The 26910-nt window shown below is 38.5% G+C and overlaps 1 protein-coding gene across 1 annotated transcript in view; it reads left to right on the plus strand.

The window, feature by feature from the left end:
• Positions 1-26910, plus strand: part of FBXL2 (F-box and leucine rich repeat protein 2) — a 48963-nt gene that overhangs the window by 18417 nt on the left and 3636 nt on the right. Inside the window, exons 3-13 of the mRNA XM_052694310.1 lie at positions 8317-8371; positions 9766-9840; positions 14018-14112; positions 17518-17586; positions 17673-17768; positions 18082-18208; positions 18396-18470; positions 21787-21917; positions 24424-24484; positions 26199-26243; positions 26775-26831. Of these exons, the coding sequence (XP_052550270.1) occupies positions 8317-8371; positions 9766-9840; positions 14018-14112; positions 17518-17586; positions 17673-17768; positions 18082-18208; positions 18396-18470; positions 21787-21917; positions 24424-24484; positions 26199-26243; positions 26775-26831 (886 nt within the window). The remainder of the gene's footprint in view (positions 1-8316; positions 8372-9765; positions 9841-14017; positions 14113-17517; positions 17587-17672; positions 17769-18081; positions 18209-18395; positions 18471-21786; positions 21918-24423; positions 24485-26198; positions 26244-26774; positions 26832-26910) is intronic.

Here is a 26910-nt window from a genome sequence, read left to right on the forward strand (position 1 = left end):
CATGCTTGTTGCAATGGATTAGTGATATTGGAACAAATAAAAGCAGTGAGCATTTAAAGCAGGAGTAACAGCTAAAGAGGATGTAATGGTGACATACACAACTCAGGATCATGCTTTACCAGCTGTTTGTTTCATTTTGTTGTTTTTTTTTTAATATGTATACTCTTAAGCCTCTCTTTAGAATCTGCTGTTTAACTTATCAAGATCTAATTCCATTTGGAGCTGTATTTTCCTTGAAGTTGAAGCCTTGTTTAAACTCACTCTTGATTAACGAATTACCAAAGCCAAAAGTTTAGAAGTATCAGTGATACAACAGTCATTTCATTCATATTTAATTTTCTTCATCCCTCCCTGAAATTATTGTTCCTCATTTCTATACTAAAATTACAATCAAAGAACAATTCAGAAGAAAATCCTAACAAAAATACCCACAATATATTATTTTCATGTGTTTTGTTATTCATGCCAAAGTTTGAATACTTGGTATTGTTATTTATACTGTGTTGTTTTGTGTTTGTTGGGTTGGGTTTTTTGTCAGTAACTTTCAAAGTATTTACAGAAGAGATGAACTTTCTCAACCATGCCTTCCTCACACAGACACAAGCGTCAGGATAAGAATTCATTGGAAAAAGTCTTACTCCTGACCAGTAACATAGCTCCAGGTGTGATTAAGGCAAGGCTCATCCTAGTCCAAAGACTAACTTTTCCATAACCATTATAGCTGTAAGGATCAAGGTGTATGAAACATCCCCAGGTTGCATAGCACCAGTGCATCACATATTTGTTTGTTTTCCATGTCTGTCGAGCTTTGAGCCCACAGAGTGGGTGCGTTTAGTTTTGGTTGTTTGGTGCCCAGGCTGTGTAATCCCTTCTCTCCTGGGAAAAGATGCTCAGTAGGATAGTTGGAATGGTCTGCAGGTTGCATTGGAACTGTGGGCTGCTAGGTAAACTACTCTTAAATATTCATTAGGCTATTTTTATTTAGTAATGTGCTATAGTTGCCAAATTTTACTTCATGAAATCACTTTATAAAAATAAAATTCTTATTCATGAAATTGGCTAGCTGAGGTTAGAAGCAAACTCTGGAGATTGCCTAGTCCAACCCACTGCTGAAAACAGGGTCAGCTACACCAGGCATTTCCTGGCATTGCCCATTTGAGTTTTGACTGCCTACAGGTAAAGGGGCTTCATAACCACTCTAGTTTGGTGTTGGGAAACACCTATTTTCCTATTGTTGGGCCCTGCTGGGGAGAATCTATTGTCCTTACTTCCTTCAGATATTTTAACTTGCTGGTGTATCCTCAAAGCCTCCTGCTTGGAGGTGTGTTCAAAATGGTGCTCAACAGGATCCCCATGTCCTTTTGTGCAAAGCTGCTTTGTATGTGATTGGCTCAGCCTGTATGGGTGCCTTATGTGTTCCTCCCTGGGTTGCATCTTTCTGTCTCAAAGAAGTTCTGTTGTCATTATCGTGTCCATTTCATGTCCTGATGGATTCTGTAGATAAAACTTTGATAGAAATTTAATGAAACAGGGCAGTCATGTGAGCTGCAGCATGTGAATTTTAGAAACTGCAGAACGTTGCATCTCATCCACCCCTTCTAAGAAATGATTAAACTGGACATTCCACTAGGCTTTTAAAGGCTAGAAGTCTGGAGCATTCCCCCCTCTGCGAGTATTCCAATTTTAGGAAGGCTCACTTTTTGGAAAACATTACATAAACTGTTTCATGGGTTTAAATTTCCCTGAGTACGTCCTATATGTATTTTATGTTCAAGTCTGCAACTTGACTTCTAAAAGGTCACAAAAACGAGACTTTTAAAGTTGCATTTATGTCTGTAATATCCAAGTGACTGTTCGTCAAAGATACACAAAGTTGCATTCCTGTGATATCTTCTGTATTTCATTTGCAGACCGAAGTTACTGAATGATTTGTATAATGCAGTTTATTAATTTCATCACTGACATAAGTTAAACAGACCTGTCCCTCCTTGATTCGATCAATGCAGACTTTGCTTAGGATACTAAGAGATTGAAGTACCAAGAATACTGCAGTTGTTACATATGATAATGCTTTAAGTAAAATCTTTTTAAATGGAGTGAGTGAAGTGATCCCCTTGGCTTGTAAGTAGTGTATAGACTATAAAAAATTAAATGCTGTCGTATAGCTATAAAATGAATCCAGCAAAGCTGATTATTTGTTGGAAAAGCAGAGTTCAGTTTAAACTGAGAATAGATGTTAGGCATCGTGCAGACAGCCTGTTCTTTGGCAATTGCTGATACTTGTGTAGGTATTGTGTAGCAATAACTGAGCAAAAGCAAAGGTTTGGCATGTGAAGAAGTGCTTTTTGGTGCCAGGTTTGTAAATGAAAGACTTGCTGTTCAGATTAGCTGAGAAAGGCGTTGTAGTCCATGTAGTTTGCAAGTGGTGATTGTGGGGTACAAGTTACTGGAAAATTTCAGTGTGTTTCACAGTTTCTAGCGTAAGTGCTTTACTTCAGGAGATAGCACATCTCTAGTGAAAAAGGATTTATTTTAATAATTGACTTGAAAGTGAAACAGTAGATAATGCAGTTGATTTCTGCTTTGAGTGGAAGTTCATGACATGCTGCTGAAAACAAATCTGATAGAAATAAGCTAAGGTGCTTTAAAAAAAAAAAAAGGCTCCTTAAGTTTTTAATATGTCTCTCCATTTATGTTTCCAATGCATATATATTATGGGCTTTTACTGAATAAGGTATTACTGGAATTTGCAGTGTAGCACGTCCCTACCTAAAAATTTATTAATGCAGGCTTCTACTTGCTGTGAGTATGACCATTCAGTTGATCTGTGTTTTTTTAGCTGCTTTTATTTTACTGCAGCCTTTGTACAGTGCTACTGAACTGCAGTTGTTGGTGAGGTGTCTCATACCATAGGAGGGCATTTGGTAAGATAGGGAAAAGAAGGGTGAAGCTAAATCCTCCACATATAAATATTTATAATGGTGTTTGGTATTTATTGAATATGTCATTTTAGGGAAAGACAAGATGGTATTCTGTGATGGTGGCAAGACTGCAACTGTATGCATTCAAACATGATTAGTAATAAACTCAAAGAACAGCAGATGCTCTGCAAAAGCTTGTTCCCTATTTGATCAGATTGGCTAGGGCCTTAAAGAGATGAGAGAGAAGCAGTTTGACTCTTGGACAGTTTTGTTTCTCATTCTGTAAGTTGTAGTGTTTGGATTTTGAGAAATAGCTGTTTCTGTGGTTCCACAGGAAAGGAAACAATAGAAGTGACATCAGCCATTTCTGCTTTTGGAAAGACACGGTTCTGTTTATAGCACATGGGAGTAATGAAGTATGTATGGAAATATATGGGAGGTGACCAGAAAACACAGCCTCCTTTTCAATATGGAGAGGAAAAACTTGATGTAGACTTGTTTAATAGAAAATAGAAAGAAAGGAATATAATTAACAGTTGTTGTGATTTTGTGGATGAATTGGTTAGACAGTATCACTCTGAGATTAAACAATCAGTTGGCTCTACCAACCCAAATTACAAGCGTCTACAAATGCATTTGAGTTTAACATTTGGCATTTTGATTTTAAAATGAGCCCTGTGCAGTATATCAGTACACATTGAAAGGATTCACATTTGGCTAACATTTGTAGTAACTGGCTGGTAGACCCAAATGCTTTTTTTTTGCTACTCCATGTTTTGGAAATCACTCTTAAAGAAGTCACTGGAGGTTAAGAGTTACAGATGACACAAAAATGAATGTGAGGAAAAGGCACTCCCAAGGAAGTATGAATGACATTGAATAGTGGTACGTTCAAACAAGATTAATTTTACAGTTTAATTTTGCAGGGATATAGAACTAAGGAGTGTCCCATTTCACTCTCACATCGAGTGCTGTGGTCGGGGATGTGTCATCGTAGTAGAGGATGTGAGAGTGAGATGTACAAGATACTGTAAGTTCCTTGTCTGATTCTCTGTCAAAAAGGCTCTGAAAATGGGAGCAGTAAAATAATGCTTTGTGTCTGTGTACAGCTTTGTTGGAACTAATAAACTTTTTAACGCTACATTTGCTTTAGATGTCTGTCTTTGAAGAAACATACTGGAAAAGAACGGGCAGAGAAAATGAGATTTAAAGAACTGAAATAAAAAGAATTGGAGGTGACATGATAAGTGATTTTAAAACTCCATAAGGAGAAAGTACTAACTGCGAAAGCACTCTTTAATTTGGTGAAGAAAAGTAGAGGAAAGCATAAAGCTGAAAGTCAGACATTCACCTTGGAAATAAGGCAAATATTATAACAGCGTGATTAGCCAGTGGAACAAACTATCAGAGAAGGTGGTGATTTTCCATCCCTTGAAGGCTTTCAAATCAAGAATATTCATTTTCTGGAATTCAGGCTTAAGCCAAATACAAGTTTACCTTAATGGAGTTGGGGAACTGGGAGCTTGTGCAAGTCTTTGTGCCTCTGGCATAAATGTCATGCATACTTCAGGTGCTGTTAGCATTGAAAGATCTCCAAGGCCAAGCTTATGAGGCATTTATGTGTCCAGAGTGGTGTATGCCCTGGCAGGAAGAGGCTTGAAGAACTCTGATTATGGGTAAGCAGATTATCTTCCTTGGGTGCAATGCAGGATAACTAAGGAAAAATTAATGACCTTGGGTACGGGAAGTGAGTATGGATTATCCTAAACTTTACTGTGAATCCGTTAACTAGTTACATTTCCAGTTTCCTTAACTAATCTGTGCCAAAGACTTAAGTGGAAATGAATCTGGCTGCTGGCTGCATTAGCTTCCACCTACATAATTATGGTCATAGAGGACAGATGTGCTGTACAACCATCAGCTGGCCTACATGGTAATTTTTTCCACATTTTAAAATCACAAGTGCCTGCTAACATAGCCCTTCACCATAAGTGCCAGACAACATCAGTGTTGCCATCTCTGTCTCAGTTCTGTGGCTGGATTTTAAAGCCTTTAAAATGCTATTGTCTTGTGTCCTGTTGGGTAGTTTTCCTAACTGGTATGGACGTGCTAGGAGTTCTGTGGGGCTGAAAGTTTGCATGTAAGACTATACTATAGAGGGGAAAAAAGGAGAACAGTGTGGAAATTTTGAAACAAGTTGGCAAAACGAGTCTTAGCAATTATAAAATAATTTACTAGTAATTCTTATTTATGCTGTTATTAACTGAATAATAATGATTCTGAATTTGCTGAATCCTAGTGTTGTTTAAATTACCTATTTTGAGGAGGGCAGTTTCAGGCACATTTCAATACTGTTTCTTTTTTAGAACAAAAATAAGTGTAGAAGTGTCTAGAATTTTACACTTACTAAAATAGTTCTCCTTTTAACTTAAATAATCACTTCTATTTTTTTTTTTACTTTGATAAAAAGTCACTTCATAGGGAATGGAGCAAAAATAAATACATCTGTTCCATATTTGGTTTCAGTCTACTTTTTCAACAGAAATCATGCATCAACATTAATCTTGTAACAGTAATAAATAGTCAAACATGAAGACAAGCTGCTAGACAACTCAGTAGATGAGATATATAAAATACCTTTTCTTCAGCATCTTCAATTCCTTCTGTTATTTCTTACTTCCAGCAGAACTTGCATCACTTCCAAAGCATGCTGTGTGCTTTCTTTAGGCAAGAATATGGAGTCACGAGATGGTTTGTCACAGTCCTTCTTGTCTTCATTAGAAACAATTTCAAGATGTCTTTTGTGCTTCAGCTTCTGTAAACTTAAGATAACCATGTCTGTTATACTGCTGATGTTTACTCCTTGGCGTTAATATTTGATATAAGATGGAATTGTTATTATTACTGTTCAGTTCTTTGATGACTGAAAATGTCAAGTGGTAGTTTATATGTGAATTATAGAAACATCTTTCGTTCTCTGCAAAAGAAAAGGATTTTGGAATGGGATCTGTATTTTACGCTTAAGCTAGTGTATTTTATTTCCTGAGAACATCCTTTGAAATGGCTCTGTTGTTGCTTGAAAATGGTATTTTGCAAAAATTTGTTTTGACAATGAAACTTTTATTTTAGAAAACTATTAAAAGTTGCCAGTCGTGAAGAATCAATTCAGTGTTTGAAAGAGTAATGCTAGATTTTGAATTGTAATCTTTCTTGCTTCTTGTAAAGTGAATTAAAATAATACACTGACGATGTAAGAGTTGCTAGGTATTGTGACATAGCCTTTTGGAAATCTGAGTCACCATGCTTTGTGTTAGCACTTAGATTCTTGAACTTACGTTTATCAGTGTGTTATTTCCCTTCTCTATGTTCAGTGCTAGCTGATCTTGAGTCAGCATTGTCCCAGGTGGCCGGGAAGGCCAACGCTGTGCTTGCTTATATCAGAAGTAGCGTGGCTAGTGGGACTATGGAAGTGATTGTTCTACTGTATTTGGCACTGGTGAAGCCACGCTTAGAGTGCTGTGTTCAGTTTTAAGTCCCTCATTACAAGAAGGACATCAAGGCCCTGGAGCGTGTCCAGAGAAGGGCAACAAAGCTGTTGAAGGGTCTGGAGCTCAAGTCTTAAAATGAGTGGCTGAGGGAACTGAGATTGCTTAGTCTGGAGAAGAGGAGGTTCAGGGGAGACCTCAACACTCTCCAAAACTACCTGAAAGGAAGTTGCAGCAAGGTGGGGATTGGTTTCTTCTCCCTGGTAAGTAAGGCACTGACTTCAAGTTGCACTAGGGGAGGTTCAGGTTGGATATTAGGAAACATTTCTTCTGCAGAAGACTGATACAGTATTGGAAAGGCTGCCCAGGGAGATGGCAGAGGCACCATCCCTGGGGGCTTTCAAGAAACATGTAGGTGTGACATTTAAGGACGTGGTTAGTGGGCATAGTGATGATGTGTCGGAAGTTGGAACTTGATGATCTTGAAGGTCATGTCCAATCTTAATGATTATGACAACACCATCCTGCTAATAATAATAGTTTAACCTAATAGTTTTACTCTGTAAATAGCGAGCAGCCCAAGAGCCCTTGAGGATTTAATCCTCTTAATGAGGCCGCGTATGACTTCCCCAGTTCTTTCTAAATATTTGTGAAGTGTGAATGACTATGTCTCAGAATGAAATACGTGGAATAATTATTGGAAGTGATGTGTTGGAATATACCTCCCTTGAGAAAAGCCTTGAAGAAACCTCTGCTGTGGAATGCAGTGAATATGCAAAGTCTGTTTGCATATGTCTGTTCCATGACAGTTCACTAAGCAACACAAGACAAGGAAACATCAGCTTGTTAACAGCACCAGGGAGCTCAGTATGCTGACTCTTAAGAGAGAGAGCACAAAAGTGAAGTGTAAAACTCCACAACCAGGCTGTGTGTCAGAATTGCAGAGATGGGAACTTGGTGGTACTGTGGAACTGGTAAACTGTACAGTAGCCATTCACAGCAGCTTTTCAGTCTTTGTTTGCACCAATTGCAACAAAGCTACATATGATTATAATCACTCAAGTTCCACCCCAAAGAAGGAAAATAGCATTAAAGTGGCCTTAAAGATCAAGTGTTTGGGGAAGATACAATTGCAGACAAAGCAGGAGAATACCTCTGGCTTGTGGGACCTGTTGACAGGCTGAGCTTCTCTTCCTCCCCTAGGAGCATCGAATGGCTGGGATTTACATACTCAGTTATACAAAGTGCTTCCCTCAGGAAACTTAAAAATCTCTATAGAGAGTTATTCTATAATGTAACGCATTTGCAGTCAGCTTATTATTCATATTAATGATACTCACACATGCTCTGCAGACAATGTATTTATCACTGACCTTAAAAGCATCTCTCCTCTGTTACTCCAATAAAGAATACAGTTCACAAAGCTAGTCATAAGAGTTCTCAGTGGATATGAACAAGTTCTTTAAGGTTGGGAGTCCATTCAAGCACAGCTGGACCCACAGCACCAAACTGAGTATTAACTCTTCAGTGCAAAAACCAGACTCTTAAATCCTCACCTATAGTTGCAAATGTTATTTCTTTAACTGTATCACAATTAAAGGTATATAGATCAGTTTCTCTGAATTATAAGCAATAAAGTATTTTGTTATTCATACGTGTTTGGGAAATAAAGCAGGGAAAATTTAAAATAGATTTTGTTGAAATTGATCCTGTTATGTAGATGTTGGCTGTCTCAACATGATGGGTATGGGGTTACTCCTTCACTCTGAATAACTGAAATAGAATGCTTTTGTTTAATTTAAATTTGTTGTTGTCTAACAGGTGATTTCTTCCATAGAAATATGTAAACAGGGAATTCATAAGTTAGTTTGAATTAATAATGAAAATGTTCTTATTGTTTTTCCTTCTAGAATATTTTCTTTCTTGGACATAGTTACTTTGTGTCGATGTGCACAAGTTTCCAAGGTATGTGTTTCTATTGTTGTTGTTGTTCTTTGGGAAGCTCTAAATTGTTTGCAAATCATGGGCTTTCAGATGGTCTTCCTGTTTAAAAAATAAGAATATCAAGTATTTCTCTCAACATCTTAAAACAAAAAAACTGTTGTTCCAGTTTTGTGTTCAGATATGCTAAATTAGTTGCTATGGACTGGATTTCTTTTTAAAGGCTATGGAAAAGATATCCAGTAGTGTGTGCTCTATATCTGGAGAAGGGATTAAACCCATTTTGGCATAGTGGCATTTGCTTTTTATTAAACACGTGGCTGTATAACAGTATTTGTCAGACACATTCTGCTTAAAATTCCATGTAGCTCAGTTAACGTGCACCACGTGTCTTAAGTACATCCATCATTTGCTTGCCAAATACAAAAGGTGTTAAGTAAATGGACTACCAGTAGAGAAGAAATGCACACAGAAGGTAATAGAGAAAGCATGCCAAGTAAGCTTTTATGTTTAGCTAATCTTACTTTTATTTTGAATTAACATGAAAAGCATTCTGCTACTACATGAAATATGTGGTGAAGTGTTTTCTTCTACAACATGAATGAACTTTCCACATCATTCTTCATTCTTGTAACGCAGAAGAAGCCTTTCTTTCTTCCTTTTATTTGTTTTAATCTATAATTGTGTAACTACTAAATTCCCAGACCTGTATTATTCTAGCTTGCAGCTTCAATAAGTTCTGAGCTAACTAACATCAGGATTTGTAAGAACTTTAAGTCAAAGCCTAGAACACATCTGAAGAAAAACAAGGCAAATTAATAAATCCTTGTTTTGTTTTCTCTCAGAACTATGTCAGTTGGATGCAATATTCTTTATTCCTGTTTTTCTGAGTATGTTCTTGTTTTTCTACCTTTTTACTTTGTTTTGCTTTGAGGGACTGCTCTAACAATGAAGAAGCAATTATCAAGTGTGTATGTAAACTCAGCACATGGAAAGGCCTGATCCCAACAGTGGAAAGTCAGCAATGTTCTGAAAGGCTTATTTTCCTCACAGAGTAACTTGTGAGGTTGAGGAACTATGGTTTTCTTGGAAGGAGTCTTATGTGCATTTGCTTTTCTCTCCATATATATCTAGTTAAATCATGCTATGTATGTGTTTTGCATTTCATTTCTTGCTTTTATACATTTTATAGGTATAAGACTCTGAAATGTAATCCACTTAGGAGAGTTGAGGTTAATTTAAACAAGTGTTCTGGTTTTAACTAGTTAATATTTTGTTACTAATATCTGCTATTACATTTGTTTTTTAAAGAGTGCTACCCAAATTTGTATTTGAGAGTTTGTTGTATTGGAATTGCTGAGAGGAAAACAAAAGGGAGCAGGCATTGGAGATGTATAACTCTTATTTGTTTCCTGTAGGCATGGAATGTTTTAGCTCTGGATGGAAGCAATTGGCAAAGAATAGACCTTTTTAACTTTCAGACAGATATAGAGGTTAGTGTCCTTGTTTGTTTCATTCCTCTGGTGATGCTTAAGTACCTCATAGATTCTCTGAGTTCACATTTTAAAGACTAAAGCTCAGGATAATAAAGCAGTAAAGGAGTGAATGGTCAACTCTGTGTTTGGCTTTTTTTTTTTTTTTTTAAAACACTGATGATGTTTTTTTGAGTTTTGCTTGGAAGCAATGTATCAGATACTTGGCATATATTGTATATACGCAGAGTTCAACAAATTCAGAACTGATCATTTCCAGAAAACAAAGGTATGAGCAGTGTCTCTGAACTGAATGAGATGCTCACAGTTACTGATGGCCTTGTAGGAAGATTCTGTTGCTTGTCTCTGGTCTCTGTGAGAGTGCCATCTAGTGCTAGAAGCTCTCTGAGTGCTTGTCTTCAGACATAAACTGAAACAACAAAATGGTAAAAATCTTCCCTTACTTCCCTGACTTGGCCTGGATTTGCTGTGCTGTGGACCTTTGTACATTTCATCAATGCTTCTTTCCTGTGGCTTGAGTGAAAAGAAATTACTGAGATGTAGGTTCATGCAGATTAAAATCCTTTTCAGCAAATGTATAATCAATGAATATAAAGATATTAGAATTATGAAATAAACAAGAGAGTTTGGCTAAGCAGATCATAATAACAAAAGAGAATAGATAGAAAGCTTACCTGTATCCTGGGCTCACTGCAAAACTCTAGAGGAGAGAACTCCAGAAGAGACCCTTCCCCACTGGCAATCAGCCCTTAAATGGGTCTAGGAGAGGTGCAGCCAGGCTCCACTCCTTCCATCACACAGCTGAATCGCCTTCACCTGTGCTCCATGGCTGACTCAGTGCTCGCCTCAGGTGGTCAACCAGAGGCTCAGGCTGTGATTCAGCAGTTCCCATACAACATATAGTGAAGCAATTAGGGCAGTCTTATGTTCCATAAGAAAAAAAAAAACAAACATGTGCATACACGTTATCATAGATGTGCATAAAAAAATAAATTATGATATTGCAAAATGAAGACTAAAACCCATGGGAAATACAGTTCCTTAATATAAATTAAATTCATTCATTATTTGTATTTGGTAATTGAAATGAAGCTTAGAATACAATAATGAATTTGCTTCTGAATTTTTGTGCTAAAGTTTTAACTGCATAAGTAAAATCCAGATGGGGGTCATTTGGTATATTTTGCAAACCCTATTTCAAAGAATTCCTGAAGCTTTACAGTAACAAAGAGTAAAATTCCTCACTGTTTTCTTAAAATTTTATTTCCAGCTCCTCTGCTATACAGATATTAAATATGAGTATCTGGCAGAGGTAGGAGAAAGATTTTTGGAATCTGTAAGTGTTTTAAGATGTTTTGGGGCTCTAATGTCATCTTTTTCACTTGCCTTTAAAAAAAATACAAACTTGTGTTTCTCATTTGCTAAGAAATAAAAAGTGAAGCCCACCAGACTGGTGGCTTTTCTCTTGGCCAGCTTTTTTCTGGAGTCTTTTTGCTATGTTTATGCTGAATTTGTCTTTATTGTACCTAATGGCATTGTCCTTTCAGATGTATTTCTGGCCTGGTATAAAGGAGAGTGAATGAAATTAAGTTATGATCCTATTTTTCTGTAAGCTTTTGAGACATTTGATTACCTCAGTATATTGTATTTAAGTACATTTGTAATACAAATTCTTAAAATTTATTTGTAACTTAAACCAATGATTACTGCATGAATTAGTTTTGAATGAGTTATGCGTTCACTTTCAGTATTAAAGACCTGTTTTAGCATCATAGAATCACAAGGTTAGAAAGGACCTTCAAGATCATCTAGTCCAATCTAGAGCTGTCCTCCTGTCACCATTGCTACCACAGACTACTAAACCATATCTTACAGTGTGTTTTGTTTTGCTTTAAGCTGTTTTAGTAATGTGGGTTTTTTTGTCAGACTCCAGGACAGGTGCATATGGCAGCTTTTTAAAAGCTCCATTAGTTGTTGTACTGTTTGATGATGTTTCACATAACGTCAAGCAGTACTTGATCTGAAACTGTCGGATAATGGAAAGTCATGTTTTGTGGTATATTTTTCCCTTTTTGAAGTCTTGGATGATGTAGAACAAGCCAAGAAAAATGTATTTCTGTACCATAAAGGAATTTTTTTTCCTTCCACAAAGTTGTGTGAAAATCTTCCTAAAGTTAAATGAACCTTAGGATTTGTGGGTCTGTGGTACCAAATACAAGCTGAAGTAGTTTGAAGAACTAGTTTTTGAGTGACACTATCTTATTCAAATACCTGAACACATTTTAATGTACTTGTCCTTTTTAATACACTGTTTTGGTGGGCTTTTAACATGCTTCAATTAATAAATGGATATGAGAAACCGTATGTCATTATTTATTTCAATTTGCTTTGAATAATTAGATTTTGGATCCCCCCCCTCCATTATTGAGCCTCCATTATATGTAACTTGTTGAGAAGACTTTATCCTTAAAGTAAAGGTACATGCCCTCTTGTGAGAAATAGTTCTGAGTGATTGGAGAACTCTAAAAAACCATGTAATTTCATGAAGTGTGTAATGATCTTTGGTTTGTTTTGATGTAAATGTGTTTGAGAGAGGAGGTGACCAGTTACCTACTGACTTAACAAACAAGTGCTGATAAAAATGTTTTCATCGAGAGTTCAGTATTGCAGGAGAATAACAAAATACAAGAAATGTCTTTACTGATGCTGTGAAAATGCCACCACTGCATATAGAGAAGAAATAAAAATAAAAATTCACTGCTCTATAATTTTGTAAGTTTCTATATGTAAAATAAAAGAGAAGAAGATAGAAGGTTCTGTTGGGTATGTAGTGGTCCTGTTTGTTAGATGATCAGTGTTGATTTATTTTTACTTTTATCTTTCTAAACGTAGACACCGTATGATGTCTAGTCAGTTGTTGCAGTGCTTTTTGGTCTGTCATCTTATTCTGACTGTCAAAAAAATTAAAAGAAGGGTGCATATTATGTACCACAATTTAAATAACATATTTTCAATAGTGCTACACTTTGAGCTTAGAATACTAGAAGTACTGTACCATTCTGCTTGCTCCTATTACATAGCAAAATGCTTTCAAGATGTAAATAAATAGAATTTTATAGCAAGTGGGGTCAATTAGGAAGTTTTGTTTGTAAACTGTGCTACACAGTGTGAAAAGTATCATTTCTAAATGGTAGGAACAGACATGCAAATAAATACAACTTTGAAAGCTAGCAGGTAGTCTCTGGCAAATCTTCTGGATGCGGTTGAAGTACTCGAGTACTGTGTCCAGGTCTGGGGCCTCCAGATGTGGAGCTGTTGGAGAGGGTCCAGAGCAGGGCCATGAACATGAGCAGAGGGCTGGAGCACCTTCCCTTCGGGGACAGGCTTAGGGAACTGGGCTTGTTCAGCCTGGAGAAGAGAAAGCTGTCTGGAGATCTCATTGCAGCCTTCTGTTTATAAAGGGGTTTATAAACAGGAGAGGAATCAACTTCTTATGAGGGTAGACAGTGATGGGATAAGGGGGAATTGTTTTAAGCTCAAGGAGAGAAGATTTGGATTGTATGTCAGAGGGAAGTTCTTTAATGTGAAACTGGTGAGGTGCTGGAACAGCTGCCCAGAGAGGCTGTGGATGCCCTCTCCCTGGAGGTGTTCAAGGCCAGGTTGGATGGGACCCTGGGCAACGTGGTCTAGTACCTAAACTGGAGGTTGATGGCCTTGCCTGTGGCAGGAGGATTGAAAGTTCATGATCCTTGAGGTCCCATCCAACCCAAGCCATTCTGTAAAACAAGACTTACGAGAGGCTGTAGCTCAGTGTAGTGTCACGCTATCCTAAACATGTATCTGTGGATAATGTAACCTTGTGTGCTGGAGTAACAACCAGTCCTTGAGGAACAGGATGCCTCCTGTTCTGCTTCTGGGCAGTTCTGCAGACTTCTTGCAAAATTGACAGCAATCTTAATGGGTAAGGTATTGCTGAGGCAAAAAATTGAGCTACATATGGTAGACTCAGAAAGAGAACTAAAGATTGAAGTGAACAGCACTTCTCTCATCAGGTAACTCTTTTTCTTAAAGTAGAAAAGGAATTTCAAAGAGATACGTTTCTGTTGGGATTTTTAAGTTGCTAAGAATGTTATGTCAGAATAAAACTCAACAAAATCTTCCTTTTATTTGGTTTAAGGGTCGTGTTGTGGAAAATATATCGAAAAGGTGCGGTGGGTTCCTGAGACAACTTAGTCTGAGAGGATGTCACGTTGTTGGAGACTCCTCCTTAAAGTAAGTAAAGTCCTAGGCTAAGACATTGCTTTTGTTCCAAATATTAGGAAATAAGTAATTATTGGTAGATCTGTTTGGATTTTATGTACCTTCTGATGGTCAAAATGGGACACTTAAGTAAGTACTAAGTACCGTAGCAGTGACTAAATGAGCCATCAGTTTGAGAATAAAATATAGCTAATTTTTTTTTTTTTTTTCCCTTAGAAATGAATTAAAATTTTTCTTTTCTCTCACTTTTCAAGCATTTTAAATGTTTTCAGGTTTATACTTTGGCAAGCTGCCGATATAATTTCATCAGGATCAGTAGCCAGATTATAATTCATCTTTTTTAGACATGAGAGTGGTCCCAGCAATGGGAGAAAAACTAAAGACTGGTGCCTGCCAAATTGGGAAGGGTATGGGATTCTCTTCTTTCTGTGATGTAAAATAAAGAACAAACAGGCAACACAAGCATCTTAGGGAAGCTGGCCCTTCTTTATGCAGTATATAAATTGAATGGTGCAGCTTGTTCTCACAAGAAACTTTGAATCCCTGTAAGCTTTTTCTATATTCAGACTGATTATCCAGATTCCTCTGTGGGTGTTTCTTTGTTGATTTAACCCACAGATCTTACCTCCAGCTGAAGGGCCCCTGTTTGACAAGTCCTTGAGGACTCAGAATACTGGGAGCCAAGCTCAGGATACAACTTCTTGGCAGCTGTTGCTCTTTCCTCACTGTCGCAGCAGACTGGGCTAGGTGATGTTCAGTCTGACTTAGTGTGGCTGCTTTTTTGTGGAAGATAAAAGCATAAAGATTTGAGTTAAACAGTGGCATTTTTTTAGTGCCTCGTGACCTCTTTCTAAAACTCGTGAGCAAGTCTAATTCATTGAATTTGCTTCAGAGCAAATTCATGAGCATTTCTGGTGCGTAGTCTGAGGCAGAGTGTTTCTCCCTGTAGAAGTTTAAAGGCTTTTTTTTTTCTTAAAAACAAAACAAAAAAAAAACAGAAAGAAAACCAGCCAATGACAAAACCATGTAAAGTATTGGTGACATAACTGAGATAGGAAATACTGAGATTTGGAATGGGACCCTGATTAGCTGTGGGCCATAAATTTGGTTAAAAAACAAAACAAAACAAAACAACTAGAAATGTTATGTTGACCCGTTCTAAACAATCTTTTTTCTGTTTTCTCAGTCTTCCTAGATTTGTCTTACACATTGCTAAAAATCTAGAATCTAATCCAGTATTAAAATTATAGGTGTGTTATTGTATCTGTGGAATTAATTCTTCACATCCATTTTGCTAATACAAGAAAAGGATACTCCTGACAGAGTTGTGGTCCTCTGAATCCAGCTGCTAGTTAAATAATAAATTGCTTTAGTAACCCAGGCAGGCATCCTGACTTCAGACCCAGAGGTTTCCTTGTAGGCCAGGCCCAGGAGTCCTTGCAGGACATCTCCCTAACTGCTCCATGGGGTTTTGCCACCTTCAAACAGTGTTGTCTCCTCAGAGGAAAGTGTGTGTTACCATTTCCTTTCCAGATGACTGGCAACTGCTCTTATAGAAAAAGAAATAGCCTCAACCATAGTTAACTTTCTGCAGCATCCCTGCAAGATTCCGGAGCATACATGTAGATGACCCTTGTGTCCTCAGTAGGGAAAGTCTGGAAATAGAAGAGAAGGGGAAGGCATATTTGGAGAGGGGCTCAAACTGAGGGATAGATAGGAAAGAAATAAGAAAGGTATAAGGAGGAAAGATGACAGTAAGCAGAAAATTTTGCTCTTCACCCACCTTCCCCTTAACTTTAATATTCAGTTTAGGCTCATGAGTACTAATCAGAACTCTAAGGCTAGGGGACTGCAGTGAGTAGAACCAGTACATACATGTTGATTCAGGTACTAATGGTGTCTGAGAAGAGGACTGGGGTTGTGATGTATTTGAATGGCAGTATATTTAGTAAAGACATATTTAGAGTAATTTAGCAGTTGAGCGTGCAGCCTGTGTGCATCAATGGGTCGGTGGGGCTAGTTGTGCCAACAGGAAATTGGGCAGGGTTAGCAGAGACAGCTGCTGGGCTGTTGGCACTATGCACAAGTGCATCTGTAATAACTGGTGTAGGTGGCTGTGTCTGAGGCATTTACAAGCAGGTGGTATTGCAATTAACCACTGAATGGCAAACGTGTGAGCTTTAAAAGTTTCAAAACATTAAGATGAGTCTTATCAGGACCCTTTCAGTATTTCTGGGAGTGATATGAATTATCCATTTTTTCCTTCTTCTGCATCCGTATTTCATTTAAAAACAGGCAGAAATCAAAGTAGGCTTTGGCTGTGCAGGTGCTGAATGTTCGTGGCATCTGTGCACAGACACATCCCTGCTTGAATCTCACAGGCTGTTAATGCAAGTTATTACAGAGCATAGTGTCTTTTCAAGTGATTTGAAGAGTGTCTCGATTGCAAATTTCACTCCAGTATGTGAATTTTGGAATAGCTGTTTTAAGTATTCAAGTGGAAACTATCACCAGTCTAACTGCTGCTGATTCTGTTGTTTTTTTTTCCATTGTTTTCAGTCCACACAGGAGAGCCAGGAAGCTGTTACCAGCTGAGTGTGTAGTCGGATCTGTTAACCACTGCAGGCCTCCAGACAAAAATGTTTTTGTGTGTTTCCTCCACCCCTGCCAATAAAATCCATGCAGTTGGAGGAAACGCGGGCATAAAAACAGTGTTCTGAAATGCAGTGCAGCTGTAAACATTACTCTGAAAAGATGAAAAGAAAGTTGATGCTTTTTTTTTTTTTTTCTGGGTAATTAGTTTAATGATATATACAGGCTTTTAGTGGTGTAATAGCTGTAATCATCTTTAGCGTGCATACCCAGTGGTGCACACAGATGCATTTTAATTTTTAAAATAATAAATAACTAATTTAGAGCCCGCAGGGCTTTCCCTTAGTAGTCCAAGTAGACTAGATCCCACTTCTGTGTTGTGCAAGGCATGTTCTTTCTGTTTGATGTGGGAGTGAGTTCCTTAATGGTACCTACAAAAGCTTCAGTAATGAAATGTGTAACAACTCTTCCCAGCACCTTAACTGTGCTTAGGAAGTATCTGATGTGCCATTTCAACCTTTGTATTCATTCCTTTAATGATTTCAGTTAAGGCATTTGAAGCAAATCAGTTCTGCTTAATGGCAGAAATAAACACCTTTCTCAAGTGGTATTTGAGGGAGGAACAACACTTAGTTTCTGGAGTTACCCAAGACAGAGCCTTGAGTAGCAAAATAAAAAGTCAATCACTGGAACAGATGTTCTACTGTATGGCTTGAAGATGGAGTTTTTTGGCTGAGATGAGGAGTTACAGGACAGAGCGCACTCTAGTGACTGAATCATAACTTCTGGCATTGTAGTAATTCTCCAGCTTTTTGTTGGTTTTAGGACCTTTGCACAGAACTGTAGAAACATCGAACACTTAAATTTGAACGGGTGCACAAAAATCACTGACAGGTAAGTCGAAGGTTTTTTCTGTTTGATGGTGAAATTTGGAAAAAGAAGTAGCTGAAGGTATTTTTAGTGTGTCTGCTGTTTTGCAGCACGTGTTACAGTCTTAGCAGATTCTGTTCCAAGCTGAAACATCTGGATCTGACATCTTGTGTAGCCATCACAAACAGCTCTTTGAAAGGTTTAAGGTAAGAAGATGTAGTGTTTTGTGTTAAAGAAAAGAATTTAAAGAACTGTTCAATATATAATAAAGTTTTAAGACAAAACCACAGTGCTGAACCTTAATACTGTGCATCAGCACTGGCTGTATCTTATATCTAGAACTTCTTGGGTGTAGACAATGATGTTTGTGTGTGGTCTTTTCTCTTGACTTTTCTGTGGAGGCCTGGCACGGTCTGCTGGCTATCATTAATTTCTAACAGTGTGTTTAATTTGGGTTTCCCACTGTTATGACTATTTGAAGGCTGGATTTAACTTTATGTATTTTTCTAATTCTCCCAGTGAGGGTTGCAGAAATCTGGAACATTTGAATCTTTCCTGGTGTGATCAGATTACGAAGGATGGTATTGAAGCACTGGTGAAAGGGTGTAGTGGACTAAAAGCTCTATTTCTTAGAGGTTGCACACAGGTACATAACTGCTTGGGTGATCCTTTAGGAATAAAATTTTTCTTTTGACTTTTTGAAATCCATGAATTTAAAAAGTGTATTGTTTTTGTTGTAGTCTTTTGTTCAGTATTACAAGATATATACATTGCTTCAGTTTGCTTATAATTTCTTGTTTCTTTTCCTTTGTCCAATTTAATTGCTGATACAGTTAGAAGATGAAGCATTGAAACACATTCAAAATCACTGTCATGAGCTTGCAATCCTGAACTTGCAGTCCTGCACAGTAAGTATTTGGTACTTCAAAAGATACATTCTCTAGGAATCTTAGACCATTTCCAAATGCTAATGAATGACACACTTAAATAATTCTAATAGTATATGTCTGCAGTTTAGTTAATTTTGTGTATAATAGATATCTTGTGGAGCATGCTGGCAGTTCCACAGCCAAGTGTGGATTTATAATGGGTTTTCTCATCATTCTGTCTTTTGACTGTAGCAAGCTCCTGAGTAAGAATTAACTGCATGCATTCAACTCTCATGAATTGTGTGTACTAAGACATGCAGTGTCACAGATGTAATTCTTGTTCTCCCATCTGTTAAGGTCAAACGTTTTGATCCATTCATAATGTTAAGATTTCTAATTGAGCAGAAGCCATATTGTGGGCTACATAATGGAGAGTAGAAATCTATTGGCATCATACTGGGAAATGATTCAGAACCATCTAAATAGCAGAAGGACATGCTTTTTTCAACAGCAATGGAAGATGACCTTCATTTCTGACGAAATAAAGGGGAATCATTCATGTTTATTAAATTGTACTTACAGTACATACAATTTAGGTTTGCTGTATTACATCTGCTTTGTTTTATTTCTGATTTAACTTTTTGGGAGCGAGATAGATCTTGTAGGCTTGAAATGTAGTTAAATCACTGCTCAGCTATAAATAATCTTTAGAAAAGTTTGAAATAAATTGAGTATTAGGGCCTTTGTCAAGCACCTTCAAATAATTAAAATGTTAGATTTTTTCCTTTTGGAAAGTTGCTTACAGTTTTATTGCTGGAACATGCCATAAAATCTGCATGAGTTCAAGCACCGAAACGTTTCCTCAGTTTATGCTTCATAGGACTATTTTTTGTTTGCTATATTTGTTGTCACATAGATGACAATCATAGGGATTTGGAAGGACCTCAGGATGTCATCCAGTCCAATCATGCTAAAGCAGATTCCCCATAGGAGGTAACACAGAACAGTGTCCAGTTGGGTTTTGAATGTCTCCAGAGAAGGAGATTTCACAGCCTCCCTGAGCAGCCTGTTCAGTTCTCTGTAACCCTCCCAGTAAGTTTTTCTTCGTGTTCATATGGGAGTTCCCATGTTCCAGTTTGTGCTCGTTGTCCCTTATCCTGTTGCTGGGCACCAACAAAAGGAGCCTGGCCTGTCTTGACACCTACCCTGCAGATATTTATAATCATTATTAAGATGACCCGTCAGCCTTCTCTTCTCCAGGCTGAGCAGCCCCAGGTCTTCCAGCCTTTCCTCTAAAGTAAGTTGCTCCATGCTCTTTGTCATCTTTGTGACCCTCTACTGGACTCTCACTACAAATTCCCCATCTTTTTGGAACTGAGGAGCTCAGACCTGGACACAGTACTCCAGATGTGGCCCCCCCAGGGCAGAGTTGTGAATCACCTCCCTTGACACACTGTTCTTAATGCACCATTGGCCTCCTTGGCACAGGCTCACTGCTGGCTCATGGCCAAGCTGCTGTACACCAGGTCACCCAGATCCTTCTCTGCACAGCTTCTTTTCAGCAGGTCAGCCCCTCGCCTGTACTGATGTGTCTGGTTGTTCCTCCCCAGGTGAGGATCCTACATATTAAAAATACGTATAAATAGACAAGCCTCAAAAATCACAAGTGAAAAAAATTGTCCCTTTGAATTTTTGAGTTGCTAGCATGTATGTCCTACTTATTTGGGTGTGCTTTGAAGCCGATTTCAGCAAGTATGTTCTGCTTGCTGGGCTTGGAAGTGTGCTTCCAGAAGCAGCCAAGCTCTTCGTGATTAAAGGGCTCCCACTGATTTTACATAGTAGGTCTCCCTGTACTTCATATGATCCATACTTCAATTCTAGCAGCTTTGTTTTATAGACCTCTTGAAATGACAGGCAAAGTCCAGTAGCTGCAAAGTGAACTGACACTACCTCTGGAAACTGCATCTATAAGGTCCCATTTCTGGAATGTAGAAGCTGGGGACTTGCAGGCATTTCTGGCCACTTTTCTTTCTTAAGAGGGATTGAAATAACAGTCTCAGTATATTCCTGTATGTAACTTAAAGTTTTTGCTCCATCTCCAGCAGCAGCGTAAGGTTCTGCATGGTCCCTACCTATGAAGTAGATTGTTTACTCAATAATTATGTCATGAATGTATCTCAAAGGAAACAAAAAATACCATATTCTGGGAGAATCAAAGCCAAAAAATAGTTGGTTTATATTGGACTATTAATAATGAGTATTATTAATCAAAACTTATCTTTGTAGCTGATGCAAGTTTTTCTGGACCCACAATGAGAAGAAATCTAATTTTCTGTCTTCATTTGAGAGAAAAGTTTGCAAATTTAAACTACTGATACTGAAATGTTTGGGGGGAGGAACATAAGGTGATAACCTTTTGTGCTCAACTGCAGTTTCCCATCCTGTTTACATCACCTTAAAAGGTGATGTTTGTGGTAGTGATTCGAGCAAATATGCTATAGTAGTGTTAGCATACCTAGGTGGGAGGCCTATGAAAGAAGTGTGTACTTTTAATTTGAAATATGGTAGAGGACCTTGTTACTGTTGCAAGAATAATCTTAGTCCAGGAGATAAGACTTGCCTCAGCATGAAGGATTAGCTGTTCAGCAGAAAAATTAAGTTCTTGGAATAGGAACGAGTGGAGGAAGGAACACTTTTTCCAAAACAGATTACCTGTAAATAAACAAATATTTGCACATGCATCCAAGAATGTAGTTCCTGTTGCTGTTTTATGCACAGCTGTGTTGAGACTACCTGGGATTGCTGCCTTTTTCAGAGTTTGTTGTCTTTATCTTCCAGATTGAGAAAGGCTTCTTATTTTTTTTCAGTCTGCCAACTATGGAAGAGTTTTGAGAAATGGAAAAACTCCATTCTTTGAGTCTTAAGTGTAGATGAATGATTTCTACTGTTGAGTGTAAAATAGATTTTGTAGTTGTGGTTCTCCTGCTGTTGAACAGGAGTGAGATGTTTCACATAATGGCAACTACATTTAGGAAAAAAAAAAAGTGTTATATGAAAACTGTAAAGCAAATGCAAATTAAAAGAGAAACAAGAAGAAAGAAGTCTGCTTCTGTTCTTGAGATGGCATTTGAACAGTAGTCTGTGTTTGGAAAAATGCAGAGAGAAGGAAGAATCATCTATGTTGATTTTATTCTCAACATTGCCAGTAAGTTATCCTAATGGCATTTTTGATTGAAAGTTTACAGGCTGTCCATGGTTATATACAGGGTGACAAAAAGTCCAGAAATATGACTAGATTTTCATTCCTGTCAGACAACTGAATAACAGAGCAATTTCAACTTCTTCTGTGTTGCAGCAAATTTCAGATGAAGGTATTGTAAAAATCTGTAGAGGATGCCATAGACTTCAGTCACTGTGTGTTTCGGGCTGTTGCAACCTTACAGATGCTTCTCTCACAGCACTTGGTCTAAACTGCCCAAGGCTGAAGTGAGTATCTCATGAGCATGTTGTGTGTGTGTCCTGTTGTTACTGACCTGGTCTATCAGCTTCACTTCTTCAGATACCAGCTGATATGCATGAGTTTGGTTTAGCTCTGCATTACCTCTACAGTGAAATTAGTTAGAGGTATCAGCTGAATCTAAACTAAAAGGCTGGTCCTCAGTGCAGCTATAGAAGAAATACAGTCTATCATATACAGGAAAAAAAAGAATAAACATATGACAAATAAACATGTAGATTCTGTAAGTTCAGTTCTTCAGCTGAACATTATGAACCAAGTGAGAAAAAGATAAGGCCTACTACTTTTTTTGTAAGGTGAAAGTGTCTGTAGTTGTGGTATATCTTGTGATATTTTTGGTTTTATGCAATCATTCATATTGCAAAAGATAGGTAAGTTACACCTGAATATTATATGTACAGTGTATAATCAATAAATGTACAGATGCTATAGTTATGAAATATACCAGAGAATTTGGCTATGCAGTTATTATACCAAAACAGAACAGACAGAATGCTTACCTGTATCCTGGACTCGCTATGAAACTCCAAAGGAAGGATCACCAAAGAAGATCCTTCCCCACTGGCAGTCAGCTCTTAAATGGGTCTAGGAGAGGTGCAGCCAGGCTCCAGCCCTTCCATCACACAGCTGAATTGCCTTCACCTGTGCTCCATGGCTGACTCAGTGCTCGCCTCAGGTGGCCATCAGAGGTTCTTCAGGCCGTGATTCAGCAGTTCCCATACAGTACAGATTTTGTTATATATGCATTCTTACCATGCTTTGTAGTGCCTTGTGGCAGTCTTGATCTCTGATGTGGAGTACATTAGTGTCTGAGAGCACTGAGGGATGCATTTTGGGTAATAAAGGAGCAGGAGCTGGTTCTTCTCCAACTTTCTTAGTGCTTTTTATTGCAAGTGTAAGAATCTAACATACTCTGAGAGCAGCGAGTTACAACATGGGTATTGGTTTTATCTCCATCTTTGCACGTTCTTGGATCTTCCAGTGGGATGGCAGAAGCTGGTGTGCAGTGTGCTGGTGTGCAGTGTTCCTATCGCTTGTTGAGTGACAAAAGAGCTTTTGTTACTTCAGAAAACCTTTCCTTGAGACAGCTGAGGCGTGATGATCTCCCTGACGTTACCGTTCATAATTACAAGAGCTTCTCCTTGGGGCCAAGTTATCTTTTGACACACTCAGCTGTGTCCCTTAAGAAAGCCGTGCTGTTATTGAAAGACTTTTCATTTCTCCAGTTCTCTCAAATTCCCAGCTCAATTCCTAGCTCATTTATTTATGGGAAATAAAAGCCTGAAGCACTATTAATTGCACAGATCTTTCCAGGGGAAGCACAAGCGTAGCAAGAATTGTTTTCCTCTAGAAAATAATATCTTCGTAACTAGAAATAGTCACTCCTGTTGGGAAGCCTGCCTTCATTATGAAAGCTGCTGGTCCTCGGCTGTGCCACGAGGGGGAAGGCGGCCACTGTGAAGCAGAACAGCAGAAAGAACATTTCAGCCTTTGCAGTGATACTGCGGAGGAGTGTGTGATGGAAGGACAGGTGGTACAGATGGTTTTACAAATTGGGTTGAAAGGGAAGAGGAAATGTAATTGCAGACTTCTTGGGCTGAGTGCACACCCTCTTTCAGGAAGAGCCTGACAGTCTTCTGCTTTCTTATCCCCTGCTTCTCTAATCTTCAGAACTTTTCAACCAGATGTGCTCCAAGTAGAGTCTTCACTGCTGTGTGAAGATGTCATTATTCTCACCCTTTAATGTTGGAAGTGTAATGTGGTTGAGGTCTCAACTAAATGTGGAAAGGAGGAAGAAGGGTAACAAACACGGCGTGAACCTTTATCTATCTGTTTTGTGATTTTGTGGGTTTGTTGGTTTTCTTTGTTTGCTTTTTCCTTTTGTCTTCCTTTGTCCTAAATGGCATCCTAGGTGATTCTCAGATTAGCTGACAGTGTTATTTTCTCTTAAGTGGTGGTGGTGTAGTTTCTTGGTTTTTGTTCTGGGCTTTGAGGGGTTAAGCTCTTCATCCTCTAGTAGGTTGCTGTACAGTGCTTTGCACACAGGCTCTGATACTGAGTGGTGTCTCAGTTTGGTGGCTTCCCAGCTTTGTGCATTTAAATGACAGGAATTTTAGATAGGATCTTTACCTGTGTTTTCTTAACTCAGGATATATTCTCCCACACGGTTCTTCTGATAACTCTTGAGAAAACTCACTGAAGAGGTTAATATTGCCTGTAATTATGTACACTGTTTTTCACTAAATGTTGAGAAGGTTTGAGGATTGCACTTGATCCTGTTCTCTGTCTATTAGAATCTTCTGATGAGCTGGATCCAGAGTCTGCCCAGTGCTTTTTAATTGCCAATCAGTGTGAAAAATAGGCATGTGCCTTTGCTGTTAAGAGCTTTTGAGTTGCATACAACAGACCTCTATCTCAAATACACTTGCTTTCCCCTGAATTAATGTTTTGCTTTACCATTTCCAACTTTTTCAGGATTTTGGAAGCTGCAAGATGTTCACAGCTCACAGATGCTGGTTTTACCCTTTTAGCACGGGTAAGGGTCATTTCAGAAAGTTAGAGCTCACCTTGTTTTCATTGCTGCTGAGCAGCTGTGAGTTGATGTTGTCCTGCTGGGAAGGAATATGAGAAAGAAAAATCAATTAAAGAGTCCATTGGAGGGCGGGGACAGGATTAAGATTTATTTTATTGCTGGACTCCACTTAGAGTTTAAATCTATTTTGCTAATAGATTCCTTCTTGTTTTGTTTTTTTTTTTTTTCTTCTGTATTTTTAGTATGTTTAAATTGAATTTATTCTGCTTAGCAGAAGTCTAACATTGTTACACATTCCAGCCAACTTTACCTTATAAAGATGCTAAATACCCTTGTCATATGTGCATCCAAAAATACCATCATATAGTAGGTTATTCTGAGCACCCCTGGAAGCTTCAAAATGCTTTCAGCCATATGCTACAAACTATGAGCACTCATGCCATGATTCGTGCTGTGGAAAGGTAAGCATGTTGACTGTACCAAGTGCCTGAAGTTACACTTGTGTGCTTGCTGCTTTAGGAAACCTGAACGCAAACGTAGTGTAAGCAGGATTAATTTACACTACTGGCATTTAGCGTGAATGAAAGTATTTCCAGTCACAGTGGTTAAACAGAGTGATTTTCTAATCATTCACCACTGCAGCCTGGAGCTTTCAGTAGTCTTCAGGCCTGCCTCTGAGAGCTGCAATTAAATGGTACCCTCCTGTGACTGCTGCTAACAAGGGCTGGGCTTGGTCTGAGCAGCGTGGCACTGCGTGTTCTGCTGTGAGGTCACAGGGTGACATCATTTTCTTGAAATTAGTCATGATCAGGTAACAAAAGCACTTAAAATCACAGAATTGCTCAGGTTGGAAAAGACCTTAAAGATCATCAAGTCCAACCACAACCTAACCATACTGCCCACACTCTAACAGCCCTGCACTAAATCACGTCCCTGAGCACCGCATCAGACAGATCTTAAATGTATTCAGGGATGGTGACTCAACTACCTCCCTGGGGAGCCCATTCCAATGCTTAACAACCCTTTCTGTAAAGAAGTTTTTCCTGATACCCAACCTAAACCTCCTCTGGCACATTTCCCCTTGTCCTGTCACCAGTGAGAAGAGAGCAGGGTCACTAAGAATATTGGGAAAATTGCTTCAATTATCACCTAAGAAAAAAGAAGCAATCAATGTGAAGTGCAGCTTTCTCCCAGCCTTAAAGTAGACTCTGTTTTAGTTTTTTCGGATAGCAAAACAAATTGTTTTTAAGGCTTCATGCTAAAACTTCAGTGGTAAAGAGAGATGTTTCAGAGGCAGTGATGTCTTTCGGATTACTTTGATGGAGGTTGATGAATGCAGAAATTGAATTCATCTGCGTGCTGAGGAGGTATCTTGAATACAAAGGCTGTAAATGCCATTGGTACGAATCCTGCCAAGAGGGGAATGCTGAAAGCAGGGGTGGCTGAGTGCTGATGACAAACAAATCTTGCAGGGCAAAGAGGGCGAACATCATCGATTAAGAGAAAAGGCTGAGAATGTGAAGGTTTTGAGAGGGAGATGTATTGCTTTTGGTTTTTTACATTTTTTAACTTTTGTTCTTTGGTGGTGGTCAAATAATTGAAGGGATTTAGCTCAGTTTCTTCTTGAAGGTTGTGCTTTCCCACATTACTGGACTCGTGCATTATCTTACATCTATATATTGTTTTATTTCATCTTAGCTGTTTTTGTATATTTTAGAACTGCCACGAGCTGGAGAAGATGGACTTGGAAGAATGTGTTTTGGTGAGATTTCATTTTCAAAAGTACAGAGCATGCAGTGTGGGAATGCAGTGCCAGTAACAGCATAGAATCACAGAATCGTAGGGCTTGGAAAGGGACCTCTGGGGATCATTGGGTCCCTCCTGCTGAAGGAGGTTCCCTACAGGAGGTTACAGAGGGAGGCATCCAGGCGAGTTCTGCATGTCTCCTGCATGGAGAAAGACACTCCACAACCTCTGTGGTCAGCCCATTCCAGAACCATCAGCACTTTGAATTAAAGTTGCTGCAGTGTTTTGGGTTGGTTTTGACTGGGAAGAGAAGTGGGAGGGTAAGTGCTGTGTTATTGACAGTAAATAAAAGTGGAAAATTCTGTACAAGGAAATACGTTGTGAGTAACAGCTGATTGGGTGTTTGCCAGAGAAGTGTATGGTGGAGGAGAAAAACAGCTTGAATCTGTTAAAGGAAGGGATATCTTCCTTGATTGGTGCCCCCACATGCACACACCTCACCGCTGTTGGCAGCTTACTGTTGTTTGTTGCTTTTTTTTACTTCTAGATAACTGACAGCACCTTGATACAACTTTCTATACACTGTCCTAAACTACAAGCATTGGTAAGTGTAACTTCTGTTTGTGAGCTTCAACACCTGATATATAACAGTTGCAACATCTCTGTGACATAAAGTACAATTG

Source organism: Tympanuchus pallidicinctus, unplaced genomic scaffold (genome assembly GCF_026119805.1).
Source record: "Tympanuchus pallidicinctus isolate F22 unplaced genomic scaffold, pur_lepc_1.0 scaffold3, whole genome shotgun sequence".
Taxonomy (NCBI): domain Eukaryota; kingdom Metazoa; phylum Chordata; class Aves; order Galliformes; family Phasianidae; genus Tympanuchus; species Tympanuchus pallidicinctus.